Source organism: Schistocerca cancellata, chromosome 1 (genome assembly GCF_023864275.1).
Source record: "Schistocerca cancellata isolate TAMUIC-IGC-003103 chromosome 1, iqSchCanc2.1, whole genome shotgun sequence".
Lineage (NCBI taxonomy): Eukaryota > Metazoa > Arthropoda > Insecta > Orthoptera > Acrididae > Schistocerca > Schistocerca cancellata.
This window is the reverse complement of record NC_064626.1, coordinates 1,070,518,329-1,070,545,597: the sequence shown is the minus strand read 5'-3', so window position 1 is coordinate 1,070,545,597 and position 27,269 is coordinate 1,070,518,329. Positions and strand designations below refer to the sequence as shown.

General features: G+C 40.7%; 1 protein-coding gene across 1 annotated transcript in view; it reads right to left on the bottom strand.

Moving 5' to 3' along the window:
- The window catches only part of LOC126090833 (mitogen-activated protein kinase kinase kinase 15-like), a 183,302-nt gene that overhangs the window by 115,106 nt on the left and 40,927 nt on the right, over positions 1 to 27,269 (bottom strand). Inside the window, 5 exon segments of the mRNA XM_049907015.1 lie at positions 1,965 to 2,060; positions 4,463 to 4,629; positions 11,107 to 11,244; positions 14,205 to 14,332; positions 17,218 to 17,351. Of these exon segments, the coding sequence (XP_049762972.1) occupies positions 1,965 to 2,060; positions 4,463 to 4,629; positions 11,107 to 11,244; positions 14,205 to 14,332; positions 17,218 to 17,351 (663 nt within the window).

Below are 27,269 nucleotides of genomic sequence, written 5' to 3'. Positions count from 1 at the left end.
TATATACCTGGTACAATGCAATCAGTTCTTGAACGCAAGGAATTCGAGCAGTAGCAGTGATGAACTGTTAAAATTTTGTGGACTCTGGCTCCTAAGAGTTAACATCTTTCTGCTACATGTGAGTTATTCTTACTGTTCGCACTATTTTAGCATGAATGTTGAAAGAAATTTACAGACTATAAGCAGATTTTCTTTTCCTAAAAGAGGAGACACTATCTTACAAACTAAAAAGCAACCTCTTCCACTTCAAGTTCTAATACACTAGGGTAGCAATTTCTGACCTAAACCGGGAAATTAGATTACGAAAGTAGTACATGAGGTTTTTTTTTTTTTTTATTTGGGCAGCAAAAAAACTGATGGTGGCAGAAGTAGAGAGGATATAAAATGTAGACTGGCAATGGCTACTGAAAGTATTTATATGGAGTGTAGCCATGTATGGAAGTAAAATGTGGACAGTAAGCAGTTTAGACAAGAAGAGAATAGAAGTTTTTGAAATATGGTGTTACAAAAGAATGCTGAAGATTAGATGGGTAGATCATATAACTAATGAGGAATACTGAACAGACAGAGAGAGAAATGAAATTTGTGGAAAAACTTAACTATAAGAAGGGATTGGTTGGTAGGACACATTCTGTGATGTCAAGAGACCACCAATTTAGTACTGCAGGGAAATGTGGGAAATAAAACTTATAGAGTGAGACCAACAGATGAATACAGTACTAAGCAGATTCAGAATGATGTAAGTTGCAGTAGTTAATTGGAGATAAAGAGGCTTGCACACGATAGAGTTGCACAGAGAGCTGTGTCAAACTAGTCTACGGACTGAAGACCACAACAACAACAAATAGGGAAAAACAATTAGTCATAGCTACTTTAATGAAGAATGAATATGCAAAAAGATATTATATGTTGCCATGGCATATGCCCTACAAGCAACTATTAATCCTAGTACGAAGAATTGTTCTGGTTATACCAGTGCCTAACTCTGAAAATCAAAGGCACAGGAGTACATGCATAAATTTATTAGGCTCCTCAGGAAGAACGAAAACAGCTGTCCAAAAAAGGCACCCTACTTCAAATACTGAGGGATTACTAGGTGTAATCTAATCCCACATTAACCATTTTTTTTTACCTGAGAAAAAGATCAAACTTGGAAATTTTTGCATGTGTGTCTTCATGCTAAATGTCTCGATTTTAATGCCATGTATTATAATTTATTGTGTAGCAGTTAGCTTTCTGATTACTATTTATTATGTTTTCTCCACTATTGACTCTTAATTCAGAAGATATTATCTCATTAACATTAAATTTTGTGGAACAGAACAATTGGACTTTCCACTGTTTGAAATACATATTAGTCTTTTGATAATTACAGAATTCTGCATAAAAAGTAACACTAGAATTTTCTACACCTTCAGTGAATAATAGTATTTTGCAGTGAGTAATCCAGCTAAAAATGTACAGTTTTGTATATACAGAAAAGCTTAGAATGTACGGGTATGTTCAGATATACTACTAGCACCACTATTTCAAAAGCTGTTTGCAAGTAAATTTTCATTGCTCTGAATTATAAATTTAAATTGGTAATTGTCAATGACTAGGTCACTCCACACTGTTCAGATAAAAGATAAAAGAAAGAAATGTTTCTGTGTGTGTTTTCTATTTCAGAAATTTTTTTGGAACATTAGTTATGTACAATTTCTGCAGAATAAGTGACTATACAAGTAGTAGGTAAAAATGATAGTGTGCTTCCAGTTTCAACACCACAAAAATTGTATAGATCATAATTATGAAACATGAGGTACGTGTTCCAAATGCTGGCACCATAAACCACATCATACACTGAAACATTAACGAGTTACAGTATACATGATCTATATTTTCTTCAACTGACCATCCATGTCACACAATTCACAATCTTTAGAAAGGAATGTAACACAAAAATATTTACAGTGGAAGTTTACCTTAAATACGGCTGCCTGTGGAGAACCAAGTTCAATGAACGGTGGCTTTCCAGTTGCCATTTCCACTATGGTGCACCCCAATGACCATATGTCTGCCTGTTAAAATACAAATGCAGAAATGTTGAACTTACAGTATAGCCTAATGAAACTGGAAATGTAATTTTCACAAACACTGATCAATAATGAAAACCAATCCAATAGATCATATGACTTCTCCTTATATGACTTCATCATACCTGCTGTGAACCATTTTCTATCTATGCCAGTTGTGGAACAAGTACAAAACAAAATCAAAAATACTAAACTCATAAGGTATCAGCACTCCATTATTTTCCTACGTGAATGGAATTTGTATTGTTTCTAAATGCATTATTCTTGATTCTCAGACTAAAGGTGCCAGAAATTCTCTCTCTCTCTCTCTCTCTCTCTCTCTCTCTCTCTCTCTCTCTCTCTCTCTCTCATTTCCCTGAGGTCCACTTTTCCCCCCTGTGTGTGCGTGTGAGTTGTTTATACCCAAATTTAAGTTATGGTTATGACTAGCAGAATGAAGCGTTTTCTATGTTTAATCAAAACCAATGTTTGTACCCCAATGATTTACACAATGTTTGTAAATTACATTACAATGACCCTTAGACATGCATGCCAATATGAATTGACACCAGTTGTGCATTTTGTTGATGACACATGTAACTTTGTGCTGGAATGGTACTCGAACCCAGGTGTCCTGCCTGTTGCTGTCGGCTATCCAAGCACACCTCCTAGACCAACCCAAGCTTCCTTAAGAACCCCCTATGCTCGCACATTGTGATTCTCGCACAGGGAGAGATTGCATTTTATTGTTGCCGATTTAGCCCACTGAGGCATATATATACCAATGATTTACACAACGTCCACGTTTATCAGTGTCTGCACATTACATTACATACATACATGCATGTCTGAAGGACATTGGAATGTACTTGAATGGATAAAAAATCTACTCACCAAGTTTTGACAGGAGAACACACATACAAAAGCGTATAGAAATGTACAAGCTTTCGGAATCAGTGGCTCCTCCTCCTGGCAGAAAGGTTGAAGGGGAAGGGTGTAGGAAAAGAACTGGTGAGGTCTTCTGCCTGAAGGAAGAGTTAACTGATTTTGAAAGCTTGCAAATTTCAAGACCTTTTTATATGCTTGTTCTTTATCTAATTACATCATATATTCTCAAAAAGTGATTTCTTTCATCGACATTGTAATGTAATACACATAGACATTGTGTAAATCATTGGTATATATGCCTTGAGGGGCTAAAATGGCAATAATAAAAAGCTGTCTGTCACTGTGTGGGTATCACAAAGTGTGAGCATAAGGAATAGTTCTGCTCTGGCACAAATTTTCATGTGTCATTAATGAAATGCACAGCTGACATCAATATGTATTCGCAGTTTTTGAGTGCTTTTCCTAATATTTTTTGTGTCATCACAGACTTTCAATAATTATGTTTATAAGAGAAAAAGAAATAAAGTACAAGAACCTATGTTCTGAAAAGGACAATACACATAGAACTAATTTATTTCCCATTATACTGGCAAGGTATTAATTACCAATAATACACTGACTCTCATGCTGGTTAGTTGTTAAGTCTTAGTGGACGTACATACTACAGAAAAATAGCCTTATATACACAAGTTTACAGTAACAGTTGATGCACCAATTAAACAGATGTGTTACATTATTTGGGTATTGGTCATATTTCTAGGTCTAAAGTGCAAACAACTTTGCCCACATGACTGCAACTTTTTTTACCTTTGTTTTGTTACCAATGGTGTAGTCAAATATTGTTTTAAAGATCTTTTTACATAACTAGCGATGCACATGTTTCTTTAATTACTCTACAATAAAACATCAGGCAGGGCAGTGGTGCCATAATTTGGCTCTGCAGATTTAAATGAAGTCCAGCAAAGGATCACAAATGCTGCAAGTTCCAACACCAATCCCCATTGTTTGAATGTTATCAGTTATGACTCTTTAAGTGCAGTAACAGTGTTATAATATATTCCCCGTGATCTCAGGCCCTGAAATACACAAATTACGAACAAACATTTTGATAATATTCCTTCATGTAATATATCCACACCTACTAAGCAAATGACTGAGATGGGAAAAAAATTAAGGCCACCATCAACCACACACATAGCTATCAGATGTGCATTTGTAATTGCAGGGAAAGTGATGCTATGTGCCCATCTGCCCCCCCTCCCCCCTGCAGATAGATCCCCCTATAACTGGCTGAGTCAGTCAGTTCCAAGGTCAGAAGAAGGCAACAGCATACCACCTCAACAGGACCATGCCTAGTAAAGCACGGTGGTATTAAATAAAGCTTTAGATTTTCTGGCTATCTACTTTTTGTCACATTCAGTAAATACGAATGCAAGAGGAAACAGGGGGGGGGGGGGGGGGTAAAAACAAGGTGATTAGATGAAATTAAGCAAATATAATTTAACACACTACATACTTACAGGAGCACCATATCCCCTCTGCCCCTTATCAATAACTTCAGGTGCCATATACTGCAGAGTTCCTGCAAATGTTTCTGTACTAGATGCCAATCCAGCAAGGCGTTTTGAGGTTCCAAAATCTGATATTTTCACAACACCACTATATGTGTTCACTAAGACATTGTCGCCTGTTGAAAAGAAAATCTCATATTTATATATCAAAGTCATTTTTATTCATCATTACTTAACAGCAATTGGAAACATTCTGAAACACATGAAAATACTACAGAATAAAAGTACCAGAACAAGTAATTAAAACAGAGCTAACATTTGTCCAAAATACTGAGAAATAACAAATCTTTTGGAAATGGTACGCAGAAATCCAAAGTAGAAACAGATGAAAAATATGTAGACAGATACCACAGAAATTTCAGGTATACATACGTGTACTATAGTGTGTTTAATATTAGTTGCGACTTTTGATATTTGACTGACCAGAGAGGGAAGTGACACCATTGCCCAGATAACACCCATGGCGAGACAGCTTTCCCTTCCACGCCGCCAGCAGTTCGGTTGTCAAAGCGCCCCTGTTGCCATGCCGTGAGTAAACAGTACCATGTGGTGTCGCACATTAGATGCAGCAACATTCGTCAGCTTTTGTAGTCAAGTGGTATGTTCTGGCAATGACGTAGTCTGTAGTTGTCCAGTATTGTGAACAAGTGTTTTGTGTTGGCGTTGCATTAATAACAACAGTGCAGTATGTCTGAATACAAGATTAGCAATAGGTGTCGTCCACGAACATGTTCACCAGCTGAGAGGATAACGTCCTACTGCATAAAGCTCCAACAATGCAATGGAGGAAAACAAATATTTTGCTCTGGTTACAAAGACATGTTCCATGTGATAAACTTTCACGTAGCATGTATAAGGCGAACTTAAAGGAACTTGTAGGGCTGTACAAGTGAAACTTCATGCTATCGCATCAACAAAGTGGCTAACAGTAAAGGGAATAGTTTAATCAGGGTTTAATGATGTTGATGATTTTTTAAAATGCTGTAAGCAAGGATACTGGCCAGTAATTATTGATATCTGTGGGGTCCCCTTTTTTGTAGAGAGGCCTGACAATGGCATATTTTAACCTGTCTGGGAAAAATACCTTGAGTTAGTGATGCATTACATATGTGACTCAGAAAATCAGCTGTAGCTGCTCCATATTGTTTTAATATCTTGTTAGATATATCATCTACTCAACAGAACAATTAAACAAAACTCAAACAATAGAAAATCCAGGATGGAATGTAACAATACTATGTAAAAAGAAAGTTGCAACTCATCATATAACAAGATGCTGAGTCATAGATAGGCACAACAAAAAGACTGTCACAATATAAGCTTTCGGCCAGTAAGGCCTTTCTCGAAAATAGACGACACACACACAAGCGCGCGCGCGCCCACACACACACACACACACACACACGCGCGCGCGTACGTACGTGTGCGCAACTGCAGCCAGTGCTAGCTGAAGCCACATTGCGAACAACAGCAGCAGTGCAAGATGGGAGTGACAACTGGGTGGGGGTAAAGAGGAGGCTGAGGTGGGGAGGAGGAGGGATAGCAGGGTAGGGATGGCGGACAGTGAAGTTCTGCTGGGGAGCACGCAAGGATGAGGTGGAGAGAGGGTAAGGCAGCTAAGTGCAGTTGGGAGGTTAGACGGAGGGCAGGGGATCAGGGGAGATGGAGGGGGAGGGGCGGAGGGGGAGGAGTTAGTGGAAAAGGAGAGAATTAAAAAGACTGGGTGCATTGATGGAATGATGGGTGTGTAGTGCTGGAATGGGAATAGGGAAGGGGCTGAATGAGTGAGAAAAATGACTAACGAATGTTGAGGCAAAGGAGTCACTTTCATACACCCTAGACACCTGTGGTCATTGGCATCTGCAGCGACGAGCGCTCCCTCTTGAAATATACTGAGGGTATCACTGAGACTTTCACAGACTGTAAGTATCTGCCCAACCTTGTATAAAAACAAATCTCCCATGCCTTATCTTTCCAGTCTCCCACACCCTCCCAGAGTCTCACCGCCCGGCCACAGAGGAGCATTCCCCTCGTAACTCAGTACCATCCAGGACTAGAGCAACTGAATTACATTCTCCACCAGGGTTTTGGCTGCCTCTCGCCGTGCTCTGAAATGAGAAATGTCCTGCCTACTACCCTTCCCACCGCTCCCACAGTGGTATTCCGCTGTCCATCGAACCTACACAGTATACCCCTCCATCCCTACATAACCCTGCTCCCAACCCACTGCCTCATGGCTCATATCCCTGCAATAGACCTAGATGCAAGACCTGTCCCACACATCCTCCCACCATCACCTACCCCAATACGGTCACAAACATCGCCCATCCCATCAAAAGTGGGGCTACTGTGAAACCAGTCATGTAATCTACAAGCTAAGCTGCAACCACTGTGCTGCATTCTATGTGGGCTTGACAACCAACAAGTTGTCTGTCTGCATGAATGGCCACCGACTAACAGTGGTCAAGAAACAAGTGGACCACCCTGTTGCTGAGCACACTGCCCAACATGACATCCTTCATTTCAAGGACTGCTTCACAGCCTGTGCCATAAGGATCCTTCCCACCAACACCAGCTTTTCTGAAATGTGCAAGTGAGAACTCTCCTTGCAATATAAGCTATGTTCCCATAACCCTCCTGGCCTCAACCTTCATTAGTCATTTTTCTCACCCATCCAGCCCCTTCCCTGTTCCCATTCCAGCACTACCCAGCCATGATTCCACCAATGCCCCCAGTCTTTTTACTTCTTTCCTTTTCTGCTACCTCCCTCCCCCACCCGCCTCTCACCTGCCCTCCGTCTACCCTCCTGACTGCTGCACCTAGCTGCTCTACCCCTCTCCACCTCATCCTTGCATGCTCCGCAGCAGCACTTCACTGTCCCCCATCCCTACCCTGCTATCCCTCCCACTCCCCACCCCAGCTTCTTCCTTACCCCAACCCAGTTGCCACACCTATCATGCACTGCTGCTTTTGCTCACAGTGTGGCTGCAACTGCCAGAGGCTGTAGTCATGAGTGTGTGAGTTGCACTTGCATTTAAGAGAGAGAGAGAGAGAGTGTGTGTGTGTGTGTGTTTTCGAAAAAGGCCTTATTGACCAAAAGTTTCTATTGTAACAGTCTTTTTATTGTGCCTGTCTGTGACTTAGCATCTCCCCAACAGAACATTTATTTTTCAAATATTTAATGACTTTCCTTATTTCACAAGAGGTTGTTAGGTGAAAATTAATCTAAGATTTCTCAAAACTGACTCTTCTATGTGCTGCTTGGCTTTTTCTTCTGAACTATTCTCACCGTTTTTTTCACCTACACTTAAGACATGGCTGTTAAATACATTAGCTACTTGTGTACAGTTGGTTAAGATAGACTTATTCTCTTTAATAGTAATACTACTTACCCCAGTAGTTACTTTTCCTGTCTGCCTTCTAACAGCATTCCATACTGATTTGATTTTATTATCCGAGTTGTTAATCTCATCTCCAACACATATTTTCTGACAACTTTTCTCAGTACATTACAATAATTTTGTGGTGTAAAATTACTTCTGGGTCTTCACTACTTCTTGTTGTCTCATACAGTTTTCTTTTTCTTTCCCAAGACACTTTAATAGCTGTAGTAGTTCCAGGTTTCTTTGAAAACTGTTTGGTGTTACATTTAGTAATTTCTTTGGGCAACAATGGTTGAAAAGGGGTATAAATTTATGAAGAAATGTGTTGCACTTATCTTTAGCCTTTGACTCATTATATACATCTCCCCAATTAACATCTCTTAAAATTTCTCTGAAGTGCTCTATAGATACCAAGTTGAGCAACATTACACTTTTACTTAATGGTTTCTGAACTGTACACACTGCTAGGTTTTGTAAGTTAATCAATTGTGCATCATGGTCTGATAATCTTTTTATCAAGGGAAAGCATGTGTTAGTTTTACATCCTTTTGCTGTACAAACACATTATTAGAGTGCTACTGAACTGATGCCAAGGCTGGAAACTATCATCCTGATAGGCCCCCTTACCAAACACAGCACATGTGTTGTGTACCACAAGACCTACTCCCATGATTGGGCTTGTAGCACCACCCACTGTAGAACACTGGCACCAACAATGTACCACATTCAAAGACTATCCTCAATGTTGTATTTTGATATGACGTAGTACAGGATTCAGTGTTCTGCTAAAAGGAGAACCCTTGTCTCTGTTAATCTCACTGTCTGCCAACCAGATTTCCATTGCTTCCTTATAAATACTGCCCTAAAAACCAGACTTACTGGTCTCATAAAATTTCATCCTGTGTCACTCTGTTAGACAACATTTCGCTACCACCGATTTTTCACTTCTTGTAGCCTCATGCAACGGGAATGCTGTGTGTACCTGTCCTGAACTGTGCAAATTGCCTGCCCAATGTAAGCCTTCCAGTACCGACATGGAATTTTGTATCTGCCAAGCTTTGTAAGTCCCAAAAAATGCTTGACAGAACCAAGTAGTGCTCTAATCTTGGCAGGTGGATTAAAGGATATGCCTCCAGCATAACAAATCAAGGAGACAGATTTATGCTCCTTTATTTCTGACGTGTACAGTCTAACACAGAAATTTTCATACTTGACATCTGTGTTTAAGGAAAATGGATACTCCACGAGGCAGATCCAACAGGCTGTTGAGTTTATGCTACTCCAAGAGGTGCATGAAGAGCAGATTAGATCTGTGGCCTTTATTCCTTATGCTGAGGGCATATCTTTTAAGGAGATTTGACATTAAGAGTGTGTTGGGACTTATAGGCAGATACAAAATTCTGTGTCAATGTGGGAAGGCTTACATTTACCATTTGATTCACACAGTTCAGGCAGGACATGTGCATGGAGTGTCATCATCACACAAGGCTACAACAATCTGAAAAATTGGCGGCAGCAGAAAACTGTTCAAGCGAAGAACAGGGGTCAAAATTTGATGAGACCTGGTAGTTGTCAGTACGCCAAGTTATTAGGACAGTTTGTAAATTTTTATTTCTTCTTCCCTTTTCAAACTTCTACTCGATTTCCTTCACAGCTTGCTGATTGTACAGACTGAATGACATTGGGAATAAGCTACAACCCTATCTCACTCCTTTCTCTAGCATTGCTTCCTTTTCATGCCCTTGGATCTTTAGTAACTGCCACCTGCGTTCTGTAGAAGTTGCAAATAACTTTTTACTCCTAGTACTTCAGAGTGTATTCTAGTCAACATCGAACACTGTCAAAAGTTTCCACTAAATCTACAAATGCTATAAACATAGCTTTTGTTTCCTTAACCTGTCTTCCAGGTACGTCATATAGTCAGTATTGCCTCGTGTGTTCTCTCATTTCTCCAGAACACAAACTGATCTCCCCGAGGTCGGCTTCTACCAGTTTTTCATTCTTCTGTAAATAATTTGTGTTAGTATTTGCAATCATGACTTATTAAACTGGTAGTTCAGTAATATTCACACCTTTCAGCACATGATTTCTTCGAAATTGGAATTATTACATTCTTCTTGAAGTGGTAGGGTATTTCACCTGTCTCATACATCTTGCACACTAGATGGAGGAGTTTTGTCATGGCTGGCTCTCCCAAGGCTATCAGTCATTTACTCAAAGGGTCTTGTGTCGACTTAGGTCTTTCAGTGTTCTGTCAAATTCTTCTCACAGTATCATCTCTCCTATTTCATCTTCACCTACTTCCTCTTCTCTCTCTATAATGTTGCCTTCAATTACATTTCCCTTTTACTGTCTCTTTAGATATTCCTTCCACCTTTCCCTCCTTTGCTCAGTACTGGTTTTCCATCGGAGCTCTGGATGTCCATTCTTTTCTCCAAAGGCCTATTTAACTTACCTACAGTCAGGTCCGACCTTTCCACTGTTACACATGCTTCTATCGACTTACATCAGTTCTCTAGCCACTCCCACTCAGCCAATTTGCACTTCTTGTCTATCTCATTTTTAGATGTTTGATTTCCTTTTGCCTGCTTCATTTCCTGCATTTTTATATTTTCTCCTCTCATCAATTAAATTCAATAGCTCCAATGATATCCAAGGATTACTATTAGGCCTTGTCTTTTTATCTGCTTGACCCTCTCCTGCCTCTCTCAAAGCTACCCACTTGTCTTCTACTGTGGGAAAATTGTACAGACACCTAAATGATACTGTGCATTCTGTTAACTAAATGGGAGCTAAAATGCTACTAGTAGCATCCACAGTGTAATAACAGTTCACATAAATACCTTAGATAAGCACCATAAAATCACAAATAAAGATTTGTTGAGCTTTTAAATGTTTCATTATTTGCTATTTCTATCAAAAATATATCATTATATAAAATAAAAAATATCATTTAGAAAATTATTATATGCACAAAGAAACAAATGGGCTGACCAGCTCTATCTTCAGGAGGTGCAACTATCAACATAACTGATAGAAAACATAAAAACACATTTTCTTTACATGTGGTTCCAAGGCAGTGATGAAATGTTTGGAACACTCTCTCACTCACTCAGACCACTGCTGACAAGCTCATCAACAAACATACTTTGTCTCTGTTTAAGATTCATACTTCCATCAATTCACAACTTCTTTTATGCTACATCTTACCTTTTATATCCCTATGAACAATTTTCTGATCATGGAGGTACTTAAGGCCTTCTAAGATTTGTTTTGTGTAATAAACAATAGTAGATTCATTTTCTTTCAGTGGTCCCCACTTGGAGCTCAGCAAGGCAGACAGGCTTCCTTTAAAAACAACAAAAATAGTATACATTATATTTGGCACAACTGTAGAAATGGAAGCCAACAAAACAAATTTTATCAGTTATTTTTCTTCATATTCAGCTAGCACATTTCGTAACACAGGCCACTTAACATGTACGAGGTGCATTCAAGTTCTAAGACCTCCGATTTTTTTTCTAATTAACTACTCATCCGAAATCGATGAAACTGGCGTTACTTCTTGACGTAATTGCCCTGCAGAAATAAACATTTTTCACAACGCTGACGCCATGATTCCATGGCAGGGGCGAAGGCTTCTTTAGGAGTCTGTTTTGGCCACTCGAAAATCGCTGAGGCAATAGCAGCATGGCTGGTGAATGTGCAGCCACGGAGAGTGTCTTTCATTGTTGGAAAAAGCCAAAAGTCACTTGGAGCCAGGTCAGGTGAGTAGGGAGCATGAGGGATCACTTCAAAGTTGTTATCACGAAGAAACTGTTGCGTAACGTTAGCTCGATGTGAGGGTGCATTGTCTTGGTGAAACAGCACATGCGCAGCCCTTCCCGGACGTTTTTGTTGCAGTGCAGGAAGGAATTTGTTCTTCAAACCATTTTCGTAGGATGTACCTGTTACCGTAGTGCCCTTTGGAACGCAATGGGTAAGGATTACGCCCTCGCTGTCCCAGAACATGGACACCATCATTTTTTCAGCACTGACGGTTACCCGAAATTTTTTTGGTGGCGGTGAATTTGTGTGCTTCCATTGAGCTGACTGGCGCTTTGTTTCTGGATTGAAAAATGGCATCCACGTCTCATCCATTGTCACAACCGACAAAAAGAAAGTCCCATTCATGCTGTCGTTGCGCGTCAACATTGCTTGGCAACACACCACACGGGCAGCCATGTGGTCGTCCGTCAGCATTCTTGGCATCCACCTGGATGACACTTTTCGCATTTTCAGGTCGTCATGCAGGATTGTGTGCACAGAACCCACAGAAATGCCAACTCTGGAGGCGATCTGCTCAACAGTCATTCGGCGATCCCCCAAAACAATTCTCTCCACTTTCTCGATCATGTCGTCAGACCGGCTTGTGCAAGCCCGAGGTTGTTTCGGTTTGTTGTCACGCGATGTTCTGCCTTCATTAAACTGTCGCACCCACGAACGCACTTTCGACACATCCATAACTCCATCACCACATGTCTCCTTCAACTGTCGATGAATTTCAATTGGTTTCACACCACGCAAATTCAGAAAACGAATGATTGCACGCTATCCAAGTAAGGAAAATGTCGCCATTTTAAGTATTTAAAACAGTTCTCATTCTCGCCACTGGCGGTAAAATTCCATCTGCCGTACGGTGCTGCCATCTCTGGGACGTATTGACAATGAACGCGGCCTCATTTTAAAACTATGTGCATGTTTCTATCTCTTTCCAGTCCGGAGAAAAAAAATCGGAGGCCTTAGAACTTGAATGCACCTCCAATATCATGCTTCTCAGTATTTGAAGCTGGAAGTTTTAAATAGACAGAAAATTATGTCACACAATAGTTTTTGTCTTTTACTGTATCAGACATTACCACAGAAGATTAGCTGGTGAAATGTCAAGAAATTCTTTAAGACAATGTACATCTCAATTGAACAACCATATTATCAACACTTATTTGCTTCTGTGGGTCAGGTGTAGCTTTGATAAGTTAAATAATCAGTACACTGGAGGTTGCTGAAAAACATAAATGTCATTTGCTGCAAGAATTGTGTTTGTGTGCCTTTTTTGTTTAGTTTCTTTTTGTCTCAATTTCTTTTTCTTTTGTTTATGAATGATTTTACAGTTTTTACTGTCCCACATCCAAATAAAGTAGGATCCAATACATATTATCAAAATATCACACTTCAGATAAACTTACTTCCAAGCGAACACAATCTTTATCACAAAACTGCAATCCTCAAATTCATTGATTCCCACTTTTACCATTTCACACAGTCAATACAAATACATTCTCTCAAAATTAATTCACACTCTGCAACAACTCTTTCCTGTTTTACCTAATGAGTGAAAATTAGGAAAAGAAACCGAACTTTTGAACAAATATACAGGGGGTAACCAATAACTATTAAAAACATACTACAGTGGTGCATGTGAAGTCGAGATGAAACACTCAACATAGAAATCTTGTGACCCATTAAGCCAGGAAACAATCTCAGACTGGCCTATAAAAGACACTGAGGCTACAGTGCATGTGCGTCACATGAGATTTGAAAGATCATCTCGTCCTCTTAGCCACCAGCTTAGTCGAACAGATTTCTTTAAATTTTTTATTTAGTGAAAATGACCAATTTAAGCTTTCCATTATTGAGAGTACTGAAAGAAAAAGAGACTTTTGTGAATGTTATGTGAAAGCTAATTACATTTACAATTTGATCTAAACTTGATCTAGACTTACAAGTAAAGTAGTCTCACAGTAAGAAGGGCAGAGGAAAAAGAAAGCTATTTAATTGATAATTTTGTGCTGTTAATTCATAAAAATTTATAGTAAAATTTATACATACATCAATTTTATGATCTGTAAGTGCAAACGTGAGGTGTGATTAATACTCGACAATGATTTCTGTCAGAGACAGAAATGAGCTTCAACCAGTGAAGACCAACTTAGCCAGTGGTATACGAGGGCAAGAAGATATTCAAAGTCTCATGCACATGAGCTATAACTTAAGTGGCTTTTGTAGACCAATTTGAGGCTGTTTGCTATCTTGATAGACCACTATATCAAACTGTCTCAACTTCCCCTGCACTACTGTGGTGAAAAAGTTACTGTAACTTGCAAAAAGTTACTGCTTACATCCTGTAGAGCTAATTAAAACAAATATATTCAGTCATGAAAACTAGTTTCATTAACCATGAACCTGATGAGGAAAACTGCTAATGATTTGAACATCAAAGTAATTCAGTACAACTGTACACCCAGAAAATATATTAGAAATCCACTTACCCCCTGGTACTTGCTCCATGAAAATCTTGAAGTAACCATCTTCTGACACTGAACCCAAATACTGCACAATGTTTCTGTGTCTCAACTGAGAGTGTAGCTTTATTTCTTCATGCAATGGCTGAACATCTCTGCAATGAAAAACAAACAAATATATTGCTAAGATAACCTACTATGGAAGTCCCTAGTAGTATTTACTTTGCTTCCAACTGTGTCAGTTGTCTCTCAGTGCTCAAACATAATATATGCAAGCAAAAAGTGATCAGTTTAGGTGTCCAATACTTACCTTCACAAATACTGTGTAGATTACCAATTCTCACCTTACATATAACATAAAAAGCAAGAAAATATGATAAAAGTCAGCAATAATGGTTACAAAATAGATAAACAGGATGTGTGTAAGTACGTCCAGCACCTTCTCCTAAACAATATGATTAATTTCAACCAAGTACTGTACACATACTGCTTGCTATAGGAGACTCACCACCAAGTTAGAATCTTCTAGCTCCCATAGGTGCAGAGATACGAGCAACTGTTTTCTATTGCTAGCATGTAGGCTGCCCTGCACGACAAGCCTGTTGTGCAGGCAGTATTGGCAAGCTTTGCAGGGGCTACACCCGCAGGTAGGCACAAGAGAGGAAGGGGGGGGGGAGGTGGAGGTAGCTGGGTAGTGAGAGAGAGGAAGGATAAGATGGACAGAGAAAGAAGGGAGGAGGAGATGAAGGTGGTGGGAAGATGAGGTAGACAGAGAGACAGGAAGACAGGAGGTGGACAGAGAGACAAGGAAGGAGGAGAGGGGGCTGGAGGACATGGAGGAGAGTGAGAGTGAAAGAGAGAGAGAGGGGGGGGGGAGAAGGACAGAGGTAGGTGAAAGGAGAAGGTGGAAAGAGAGAGAGGAGGAAGGTAGGAGTCAGAAAGAGAGGGGTAAAGGAGAGTTAGTCAGAGAGAGGAGTGAGGAGGGGATGGACAGAAGAGGAAGGAAGAGTTAGATAAAGAAAGGATGAGGAAGAGATAGGAAGAGATGGACAGAGATATGAGAGATGGATAAAAAGATTGGGGAGGAGGACATAGAGTGATGGTGACAGGAGATGGACAGAGAGACGGGGGTAGAGGCTATGGACAGACATGTGGTACACATATTAAATGGACCACAGATACATGTACTGTGGTGATAAGACACCCCTGTAGGCGATACAACTAAAGTCCTCATGGTTGGTTATACTCCAGACAGCTTTCAACAGCAAAGCGCTATTCAACATAGCATTCCTATACTTATACAAATGGAAGGATACCAGCACTGGGATGATACATTGCAAGATGCCAAATTAGTCTCCCTTTCTCAACACATAAGGAACCTTCCTGCTAAAATACTGATGACATGTAGTCCACCTAATCAAAATAATAATAATAATAATAATGAGGCACTGAGTGAAGACCTACTTACATAGTCCTCCATTTGCATGATTCTCTCTTTGAACAGTTCGTAATTCCTATGTTACAGTCTCAATTAAATGAGAATGTCATTTTATAAAACAGCACTGCAAAGATAGGGCACATTATTTGATTTACAATTACAGACTGGAATAAACAAACACTTCACGTTTCCTGCACAGAGACAAGGGGAAGAGACGGACAGAGGGAGGAGGAGGAGATGTGTACAACATACGTGCAAAATGCATACACGGGTGAAGCTGCAGGGGAAAAGGATAGTACTTAGATATATGCACTTCGCATTACTGTAATAAACAGACAACAAACATCCACCTACAAAGCGGAAAAACGCTGAAAGTAGCATACAAATGCTGACATCATTCACTTTTGAAACCTATGCATTCACATACTGTGTCCTATTTGCTAAAATATCTATCTATTCACATGGTTGAGCCAGCATTCTGTATACTTATTTTTTTTCCACTAGGCAATAATGCTTTTTGAAGTCAAGGCCTCAGTGTGGGTGCCACTATCTGCTGAATTCTGTGACTCATGAATGAACAGAATAAGTGGAGTTTCACACAATCACATTTTCCTCAATCCATATGGATTCCTACAGACGCAAGTTAAAGCCTCCCAAATTATCACAATGTGGAAGCATAAAACTTATCCAATTATTCTACAGTAGAACATTGTCTGTGGTAAAAAAAAAATCAACAGTTACATGTATCTGCTTGATGACCTCTTGGAAATGGGTACAGCTTGTGCCTTACACCTGTCATCTGGGACACAGAGTTTATCCAGCAAACTATGACAAACTGTTGTTACAATGGAAGCAAATTCTTTTGTGTAATCTTTATAAAATCAAACAGGTAGAACAACAGGCCCAGTGGCCATTATTTTACTGCATTCCCTATATTTTTGAATTTAGGTTCTCTCTATGCACCTGCTAAACTGTGTTTCTTAATTAACAAAAATTTCAATTTGATTTACTAAAAACATTGTTAATAGTTGTAGTTTCCTCGTGTCTCTCACTTACAACAGATCATTTTACCTCCTTGTACATCTTACAGCTACTCTTGTCAGTGGCACTGAATTTATCATCATGCAAGTGGGCTTTTAGTTATCCTATAAAAAATTAGAGAGTTTCTGTTCCTCATTGTGTAACAATTAATTGCTCTTACCCATCACTCAATTTATTGGTGGTAATCTTTGTCAAATGTTTCAATAATTCGTTAACAACTTGATGTCACTTCTCTTATTACACATTCAAGATTGGCAAAGAAGGAAATATGGTTAGGGATAGAATGTTATAATTTATTTACTTCAAAATTAGCACTCACACAAAGTAACTTTCAGTATTCTTCTAAGAACATGTTACAAAGTGACGATTTAATGAGCATATCACACATAATTTATGACTAATAAGACTTCTGGAAGCAAAGATATAGTCACTAAGACCAGTTACAAGAAATTACTTTTATTTTTCTACAATTCCTGGACATTGATTTAGTCCAGTAATGCAACACAATTTAGCGGTCCACATATTAAAAACCATAATCAAAACTGCATAGCTGAACCTTACCCTTTATTTTTCTCTGGAATTTCTTTCACTGCTATCCTTACTTGGGTTATTAGATCTCTGGCAGCAAATACAACTCCAAAAGTGCCCTTTCCTAACACAATTCTTTTTCCTTGTTCATCTTGCTCATATTCATACTAAAAAAAGACACACACTAATTAATAAGCTTCTGCAATAAACTTTAATTATAAATATTTTACTCACAAACAATTCTTGTAAGTTCAAACAATAGAAAATCCAGGATGGAATGTAACAATATTATGAAAAGGAAAGTCACTATCCACCATATAGCAGAGATGCTGAGTCGCATATAGGCACAACAAAGAGACTCTCACAATTAAAGCTTTCTGCCCTTAAGGCCTTCATCAACAATAGATGACAGACACACACACATACAAACTCACGCAAACGCAATCTGCAGACATGACTGCAGTCTCAGGCAACTGAAAACATCCGCCTGAGACTGCAGATGTTTGTGCGAGTTGAGTTTGCGTGTGTATGTGTGTCTGTCATCTATTGTTGACAAAGTCCTTAATAGTCGAAAGCTTAAATTGTGAGAGTCTTTTTGTTGTGCCTATCTACGACTCAGTTTATATTTGCATTTAACCAGTTCATAATGCATCTATTGCACATTTCTATGTTTGGTCATGTAAGAGTGTCAAAATGGTAGGTATGCTGTGCACAGTTAGTTGAATGTTTATCACTGTATCTGTTGGAAGTAGCAATTTGTGGTAGCCATGCTAGGTAGAGTTGATGTCAGTGGTGGCCTGTCATCTTAATCCTGCTACAAGCAGATAGTTCCAAAAGGTACCTGACGATATAGCAGTGCCCAAATTTCACCCCTGGATGATGTCTGGTCAGCCATTGCTGTTCAAGAAATGTTCCAATCTTGACGTGTGTCTATACTATCCAGCTGTCCAGAAACTGGCCTGCAGGTGTCTGAATGTTCCACAAATCACTTCTGAAAGCTGCGACACACCACCTGTACCACACTGTGCACAACTTGTGCACCAATCTGTCAATACGTCCAACCAGCTGCCCACAGGCCTATAACACTATTCTGTTAAAATGGCTGAAACTGTTCAGCAGGAGTATGTACTCAATGATGGGATATGATAGTACCCTAGAAACAATGTTGCAAATGCTGTTCACCTCTAAACTTGGCACAGTTACTCCCTGCACAGTCAAAACAGAGGGTAAACCAACAAGCCCCCTGAGTACCATCTCTTCGCTGCTCACTATGCACATATGCTGGTGCTACTGAACACAGCCCTTGAGGGTACTGCATTTTTTTTTTTTTCAGCTGTATACATAAAAATGGATGTATCTGTGTATTCAAGTTCCACGTCTCCTCCTAAACCACTACATAGATTTCAACCAAATCTGACACACATACCACTTGTTGCTTGGAAAGTAGTATCAGGGTGGGGGGTGGGGTGGTCAGTAAGCACCACATAGCTCCCACAGGTGTGAGTGTGGGGGTGAAAAAAGATTGGTAGTGCCTGACATCTAGACAGCCCTGCACAACTGGCATGTTGTGTGGGTAGTATCAGATTTTGTTCCTGTGGCACACATGTGGATAGGCACGTACAGTAGAGAGAGGGGAGATGGATAGTAAGAAGAGGGAAGTTTGTCACATACATTGCACACTTTTCCGTCTCCCCCTCTCTATGTTCATCTCCTCTTCCTTCCCTCTTTCAGTCCTCTCTTTGCCCCTCCCTGTCCCCATCAGAGGGGAAGAAGAGATGGATATTGAGATGGGGGAGAATGAATTGGATAGAGAAAGGGAGAGGAGGAGTTGGACAGTGAGAGGGAGAGTATGAGGTGGACAGAGAAGGGGGAGTAGGAAATGAGCAGAGGCAGAGAGAGAGAGAGAGAAGTGTAAGGCTTTCAAGTTTTGCCTTGCTACTGGTTTTATGATAAACTGATTTAATTGAAAGCAAAAACAAAATAAGGTCATGTGCATCACAGCCTAAAGTAAATTTTTGATATGATGCCACTTAGGTAACTTGCATGTCTGTATCTCTGCTGATTTATTCATGCAGATTTATCACACCACAGAAAAATCTGTAGTGGTGTGCAGGAACTGAACATGGGACCTCAATGTTTGTGGCCAGCAATGCTTGCCACTACGCCAGTTAGCTTGGTATTTGTACTTCAATCTACAGCTGTCAGCTGCTCATTTCTTGAAAACTTTTAATGTGCAAAAAAGGTCCTACTAACAATTAAATAGCAATCTTGTTATTATACAGGATGAGTCACGTAAAATGTAACGACCCCCATTATTTTGGGTGCGATTGCACGTATCAATAAGCGGTGTTCGGCAAATCATAGCGGACTATGGGGCACATACGATGGTACATGCACAATAATCACAATGTTTGTATTGACCAAGATAATGAGTCAAGTACATGTTTTTTAAATGGGACAGTATACTTTTCTTTTACCATCATTTAAATTCTCTGGAAAAGACGCATATAGTAATGTAACGCACGTTGCTATTGTGATTCAAACTTTGCTTAAAAGACGCTGGGAAATATTGTACGATTGAAGGTCGACGCGGTCGGAAGCGGCTGCAGACTGTAAACACACCTCGCGCGACCCGCAGGCCGAGTTACTGTACTCTATGCAGCATGCACGGCCTACGCTACGTAGGTACATCCTCATCCGCCCTCTTTTAAGCGAAGTTTGAATCACAGTAGCAACATACGCTACATCACTATACGCGTCTTTTCCAGTGTGTTCGAATGGTGGTAAAGAAAGTATAGCGTCCCATTTAAAAACCATGTACTTGCCTCATTATCTCGATCAATATAAACATTGTGATTATTGTGCATGTACCAATTTATGTGACCCATAGTTCGCTATGATTCGCCAAAAACCGCATGCCGATATGTGCAATCGTTACGTCTTACGTGACTCACCCTCTATAAAGCAGTGTGTATGTCCGGGACCTCCTGCCAAACCCCTGGGTCAATTTCAACCCAATTTGGTTCAGAAACAGCAGGCCTCCCAATTATCAGAACTATGATGTTTGTAACCTTCTATCTCCAATAGGAGTGGAGCTAGAGGCAAACATGTTTTTTTCCAGCTCATGGTGCTCACTGCATGACAGGCATGTTGTGTGGAAACAATGTGAGCCTGTCAGGTCAACCTGCTTTGTAGAGTAGCCTGCATCTCAGGGCAATAAATGGTTTTCCAGGCCCCAACATGTAGGCTGCTCTGCATGACAGGCATGTTGCAGGAGTAGTATCAACCTGCCTGCTTTATTAAACTGTATTGCAAGGGCTAAATGTGCTGATGAGCATGGCTGGGAACAGGTTGAGATGGATGGACAGAGTGATAGAGTGAGGGAGAGGAGGAAATGGACAGAGAGAAGAAATGGAAGGGGGAGGGGAGAGATTCGTAAGGCAAGTGGAGTGTGTGTGTTTTAGATTAGAAGTGCTCAATGACAAGATTATCAGTGGATAAGATGACTAAAATTGTTGTCACACTGTGAGGAAGCAACTTACAAAATGACACTCATTAAATCACTCCCACCTCACTCACATTGACCCACAGAATCACTAACTCACACACATTAGGGCAATGGAGAAAGTATGAAAGATGCTATCTCTGGGATTAAAACAGAAGTAAAATGACAGAAGAGCTAAAAGAAGTGCACAGGAAAATGTGACTGGCTGAGTACTTTAAAAAAAAAAGAAAAAAACCGGTGGTAGGCCACTTAAGCTGTTAACACATTGAGAACATCTTCCTAAAATTTTAGGAAGCAAGTGGGACAAGTCACAAAACCTTTAAACTCTCAGCAAACCTGCCGCTGCCCTCTGGTCTGAAAATAAAGCAAAGTCTAACAAGCACCACAGTCTTGAGCATCCTCTCGTTGGAGCAAGAAGCCATGCATCATAGGGCTATGGCCTATGTGAAGATGAGTAACAAGAGCCTCATCCCGTCTGAGTAGCTGGAAGGAGGTATGCCACGGCTGCACTGCGTGATTTACTAGATGGAGCTTTATTTTCTGACACTTCCAGCCACTCATCTTCCCACTGACATAAAATTCTTCACCTCAACAGTGAGGTGATAGCGTGTAGGGGGATGAACCACTGAAATATCTGAGGATCATGACATGCCTCCTTGGCTGCTATATCTGCCCTTTCATTTCCCGCAATACCAATGTGCCTTGGCACCCAGCAAGACACCTCCTTCTCCAGCCTTCGTACTTGGAGTAGGGTGTCCGGGATATGCTGGACTATTTTATTGGCTGGAAGCATTGCTGAGAATGAAGGGCACTCAGAGAATCTCAACAGATAATAAATTTAGCACTCAAAACATGTCCCATCTGTTCCAGTCCCCACAATATTACATATAATTCTGGCTCAAAGACAGTAAAGCCTGGAGGCAGTCCGACATTGAGCACACAATCAGTGAAAACAACAGAGCAACCAACAGAGTTCCCTGTTCAGACCCATCTGTAAACACAGCTACATAGTTGGGTTGCTCAGTTAAACTGTCATAAAATAATGTGTTAAAAACATATGCAAGAGGGAAACCTTTCCTGTACTGCATTAAATTTAAATTCCTCTAGGCGTCTGCAGCAACCTGGCCGGCAATCAGTTAAAACATCGAATTTGAGCCTGTACATGCCTCACACTATTGGGCTCAACCACACATTTCACACAGATCCCAAACAGCCTCATTCCCCATGGATTATAGGTAAAGAGGTGTTCCATAGCCAGACCAACAACAGTATGGTATGCTGGGGAGGTGGAAGTAGCAAGGAACTGACACACCTTACACACCATGACGAGTTGCCTCTGGATGGTAAGCAGCAGTTCACCAGTCTTAGCACAGAGACTGGGAATGAGACTGGTCTTGTAAGTACCCGTGATCCTTTCATGGTGTATAGCATCAATGGTCTTTAGATAAATAAGGACTTACTGACCCATACACTGTGCACCATAGTCCAGCCATGATCAGGCAAAGGCCCTATAAAACTGGAGCGGACACACCTTGTCCACTCCCCAGGACATGTGGCAAAGACACTTCAAGATGTTCATCGTCTTCTTGGCCTTGCCTTCAGGTCCTTGAGTTGTGGTAACCATCACAATTTTGAGTCATAGATGAGGCCCAGAAACTTCACACAGTTCTGGAGTGCAGAGGAAGATATGGTTAGAGAGAGGGGGTTGAGGAAATGGACAGAAAGACAGATAGAGATTGGAGGATGACATGGATGGACAGACAGACAGACAGAGGAAGAACTGGACACAGAGAGGAGGTGTGTTCAATATGTGTGTCAAACACATATGTAGGTGAAGCCGCAAGGAAAGGGCTAGTCTTCAATAATTTTCAGTAGTTTTACATACAGAACTAACTCAACACACATTTCAGCAACACAGTACTGCTCATCATTTCACTCCACAGGTTGGTATATGCATGTAAAATTTTAATGATATCTTAAGTTACTTTTGTTCTGGCATAACCACAAGTGCCGGAACGAAGAGGAAAAACACAATACCAGAGAAGGCGATGAGGAAACATCAGCCAAAAGCCCACTGACAAGGACAGTGCCATGTCAGGAGCGACCTCCGCAAGACGTGAATATAACTGTCACTCCTGCTAGACTCGGCCACTCAGATCGGATCAGTGTACGGATATTTGTGGAATGTATTTGGGGAGCTTAGTATAGGCTAGGAGAGAGTGCTACGAATTCAGTATTGGTCATCCACAGACTGGGTGACAAACTTGCATGAACTCTGACTTGGCTGCATGTCCCCCTCCTTTTGCAACACCTTTATAAATTCAAGTTAAGTATTGTAAATTATGCTTCATAGAAATAAAACTACTAATGTTATTTGCTTGAATTGTTGTATAGCATTCCGAGAACGCCGCATTCCTTAGACAGCCTACACGAGACCAGTGGGCAAAACCCAACAACTGGCAACAAGAATCCTCCAAATTCCATGCCTGGTGGCCACGGCCTTTCAAGAATATTGTCCTCCTGCTTTAATTCTCCATCTTTACTTTGTAGGGGTGCTTCTTGTTTTAACAGTTTGTCATTTTTGCTAATCAATGTTTTCAGGTAGGCGTTGTAGAAAATTTCTTTGATTTTGTCATTATTTAGATTTCTTGCTTTGTCTATTTGTTGCTTTTGTGTCTTCCAACATGTCCCCCCACCTGTCCCACCCCCTGCTCAGGCGCCACAGCCGCAAGCTTTAGATGCCACACAGCTAATGCAGATGTTCCTGTTTCAGATGCAGCAAATATCAGCATTACTCAACAAGGCGCTGCAGCCAATGCTAAGCACCTGGCGGAACAAGCACCGCCTACTACAGCTGCCGTATCACCTTTTCGACAGTTTAGTGAACAAGAAGAGGAATGGCTTGAGGCACATTTGCTAGCTCACAATATCCCAGGTACTGTGAAACTTCCGTATCTACCATCCATGGTAGGAAGTGCAGTGTTAGATTAATCCAAAGACTCTTTCCTTAATGCCACTTCGAGCAGACTGTCGTACAACCAAGTAGTACAGTCCCTAACAAACTTTTATGACCAGCAAGTGAATGTGGTAGCATCTGGGTATCTATTCTTTAATTGCAAAAAATGGTCAGAACAAACGTATCGCGAGGGTAACAGATTTGCAACATATGACAAGGAAACGTAAATTTAAATGGGCTTGCAGTCCTTTATATTCAGGTGCTATGTTGCGTGATGCGATCATCTAAAATGTACATGATGTGAAACTCGGAGAACAAATTCTGAAACACTCCGATCCGTCACTTCAACAAGTAGTACAAATACTAGATCAGTATGATTCTGGTGCTTTGTTGGCTCATACATTTGAGCAGCCAGATATTTGTTGGGTTGAGTCCCTTGCTTATAATTGCCCCATTCTGCAGTGGCGGCGTGTGCTAGCCATGCTGAGTAAACAACCTTCCATGCCATGTAAGCAGTTCACTTTCCATGCCATGTAAGCAGTTTGCTACAAAGGCGAACAGAATTAAGTCTTGCCCTTGGTGTTACTCACGGCAAAACGCCAAGACTGCCCCTCCCGACAAGTTCAGTGTTGCGCTTGTGGTAGGAAAGGACATGTACAATCCCTAAGTTTGCAACGGAAGAAGCATAAGAATTCAGCCCATTCACAAAAATCCAGTCACAAGACCAATGTCATTAATGCACTATATTCCAAGTCTGCAACTAGCAAGCATGCAGTTTTGTCACTGATACATCAGTCAAACAAACTTGTTGTTTATTTACTCACTTGTGGGAAATACGAAATTTCAGTTGGACACGGGTGCCTCAGTCACATTGCTCAATCGTCACACATGAACTGTTAGGATCCCCATGCCTGTCTAAAACTAGCATGCAACTGACGGCTTATAATGGACAAGACATTCCCATTCTTGGAACATGTACTTTGCCTGCTATGTATCGCTCGCATAAGCAAACAGTGACTTTTACAGTGCTATAGTCATGCGAGTGTGAGAACATATGTGGTCTTCATTCTTTTGAATTGTTTGGCTTTAAAATGCAGGACAATGTGTTGTCAGTGTCTGCATTCAATGCAAAAGACAGAGTAGCTAGCTTGCTAAAAGAATTCCTGGAACTCTTTTATGAAGATTTAGGCAAACCTAAAAATTTTGTTACACATTTTATTCTGAAAGACAAAACTCAGCTGAAATTTTGTTGAGCCAGAACTGTTCCCATTGCGTTACAGGACAAAGTTACTGCTGAACTTAAAGAATTGCAAGTTAACGGAGTTATTACACCCATATCAGCTAATGAATGGCCAAGTCCACTGGTTTTGCTCCACAAATCTACATGTGATATTAACCTCTGCATTGACTTTAAGTCCACAGTCAACCCATAAACTGTCATTGACACTTATCCATTGCCACGCCCAGAGGATCTCATGGACAGATTAGGCAATGGATGCTATTTTTCAAAAATTGATTTGCGTGAAGCATATCTTCAAATACTGCTCGATGAAGAATCTCAAAACGTGTATGTAGTGAATACTATTTGGGCTTGTTTAAATATTTGCATTTGCCTTTTGGCAGTGCTTCCGCACCCACCATTTTTCAACAGTATTTGGAACAGCTGACTGCATAAGTGCCAAACCGTTCAAACTATTTACACAATATTGCAGTAGCAGGTTGTACACCTGAAGAACATATTGCAAATTTACATGCTTTGTTTCGTGTGTTATCTGATGCAGGACTAAAGTGTAAGCTGGATAAGTGTGATTCTTTTAAACCTGAGTTGCAGTATCTTGGTCATGTCATAAACAGTCAAGGTGTACATCCTCTTAAGTCACATTTGTTAGTCATACGAGATTTGCCAGTCCCTCACAATGTCACCGAATTGCAGTCAGTTTTAGGAAAATGAAGTATTATATTCAGTTCATACCGAATGCTGCACAAATAGCAGCTCCACTGCATCGGTTGCGCCACAAGAATGTCCCTTTTGTTTGGACATATGAGTGCCAAGTAGCTTTTCAAAAACTTAAAGATGCATTGCTCAGTGATCAATGCTTAGTTCATTTTGATCCGAACAAACCACTTGTATTGCAAGTTGATGCTTCCTCTTACAGAATTGGTGCAGTGCTTTCGCACAGAACTGTTGATATAGACAGGCCAATTGCTTTCCCATGAAAAGTGTTGTCCAAAGCTCAGTGTAACTTTTCAAAAATTGAAAAAAGAGGCTTTGGTTCTTGTGTATGGTGTCACCAAATTCCACCACTATTTGTGTGGCAGAAAATTCTACTTAGTCATGGATCACAAGCCTTCACAGTCCTTGTTTCATACAATGAAATCACTGCTGTACGAACTGCCCAAAAATAGCAAAGATGGGCTTTGTTGGTGTCTCAATACCAATATGAGATTGTGCATCATCCGGCAGCTCAACATGGTAATGCGGATGCACTTTCATGTCTTCCGATTGGCCCTGATACAGACTTTGATGCTTCTGCTGCATCTTGTTGTCACATCAAGGCTCGGGATTCAGAAATGCGTCCGTCTTTCCTGCTGAACGATAAGAAAATTGCACAGGCCACAGACTCTGACCCAGATTTGAACATTTTGCTCAATTATATTCACACATCTTGGCTCACTCATTGAATAACATAAAGAACTCTGTAGTGTGCCGATACTTTGCACATCAGCATAGCCTTGCTGTACAAAAAGGCATGCTTCTTGTTCTAAATGGCAGTGGACAGTCACACGTATTGATCCCTAAAGCTTTGCACAAAAAAAGTGTTGCAGTTACTTCACCAAGCACACTGGGGAATTGTTCGTACGAAACAGTTAGTGCATCAGCACTGTACTTGGCACGGTATGGATGCCCTAATAGAACATATAACGTCACCGTGTCACGCAGGTGTGGAAAATCTGTCCGCTCCACCACAAAATTCTCTGCTAGGCCTAAGTCACAATCGCCATGGCAACGTGTGCACATAGACTTTACGGGACCTTTTTGGAACATTTGCTGGTTGATTGTGGTTGACTCGTACAGCAAGTTTCCTTTTGCTGTGCCAATGAACTTGCCAACATCACTTAGCACAATTCAGGTGTTGTCACCGATTTTTTGCCTCAAAGATTTACCTGAAGTAATAGTGCCAGACAACAGACCTCAGTTCATTTCAAATTAATTTGAAACATTCTGTGAACGCAATGGCATACAGCATCTAACTAGTGCACCATTCCATCCACAGTCAAACGGCAAAGCGGAATGTTTTGTCAGAAACTTCAAGTAGCAGGTGGCCAAACTTCGCTCCACACACACCAGGGATCAAGCACTACATCTGTTTCTCAACTCTTATCATTTGCACATTTGCACCCATGCGACAGGCCACTGTCGGCAGAATTGCTTCACGGCCTCCGCCATCGGACACTGCTCCACCCTCCTCAGCATCTGGCACTGATCGAAGGCCACAAATATCACTTCGCACTCCATGATATTGTCTTTTACATGGTTTTTAGTGACAGAAGACGGTGGGCATGAGGCGAGATCGTGTGTCGACTTGGCACTTGCATGTATCTTCTTTCAGGTCCCAATGGCTT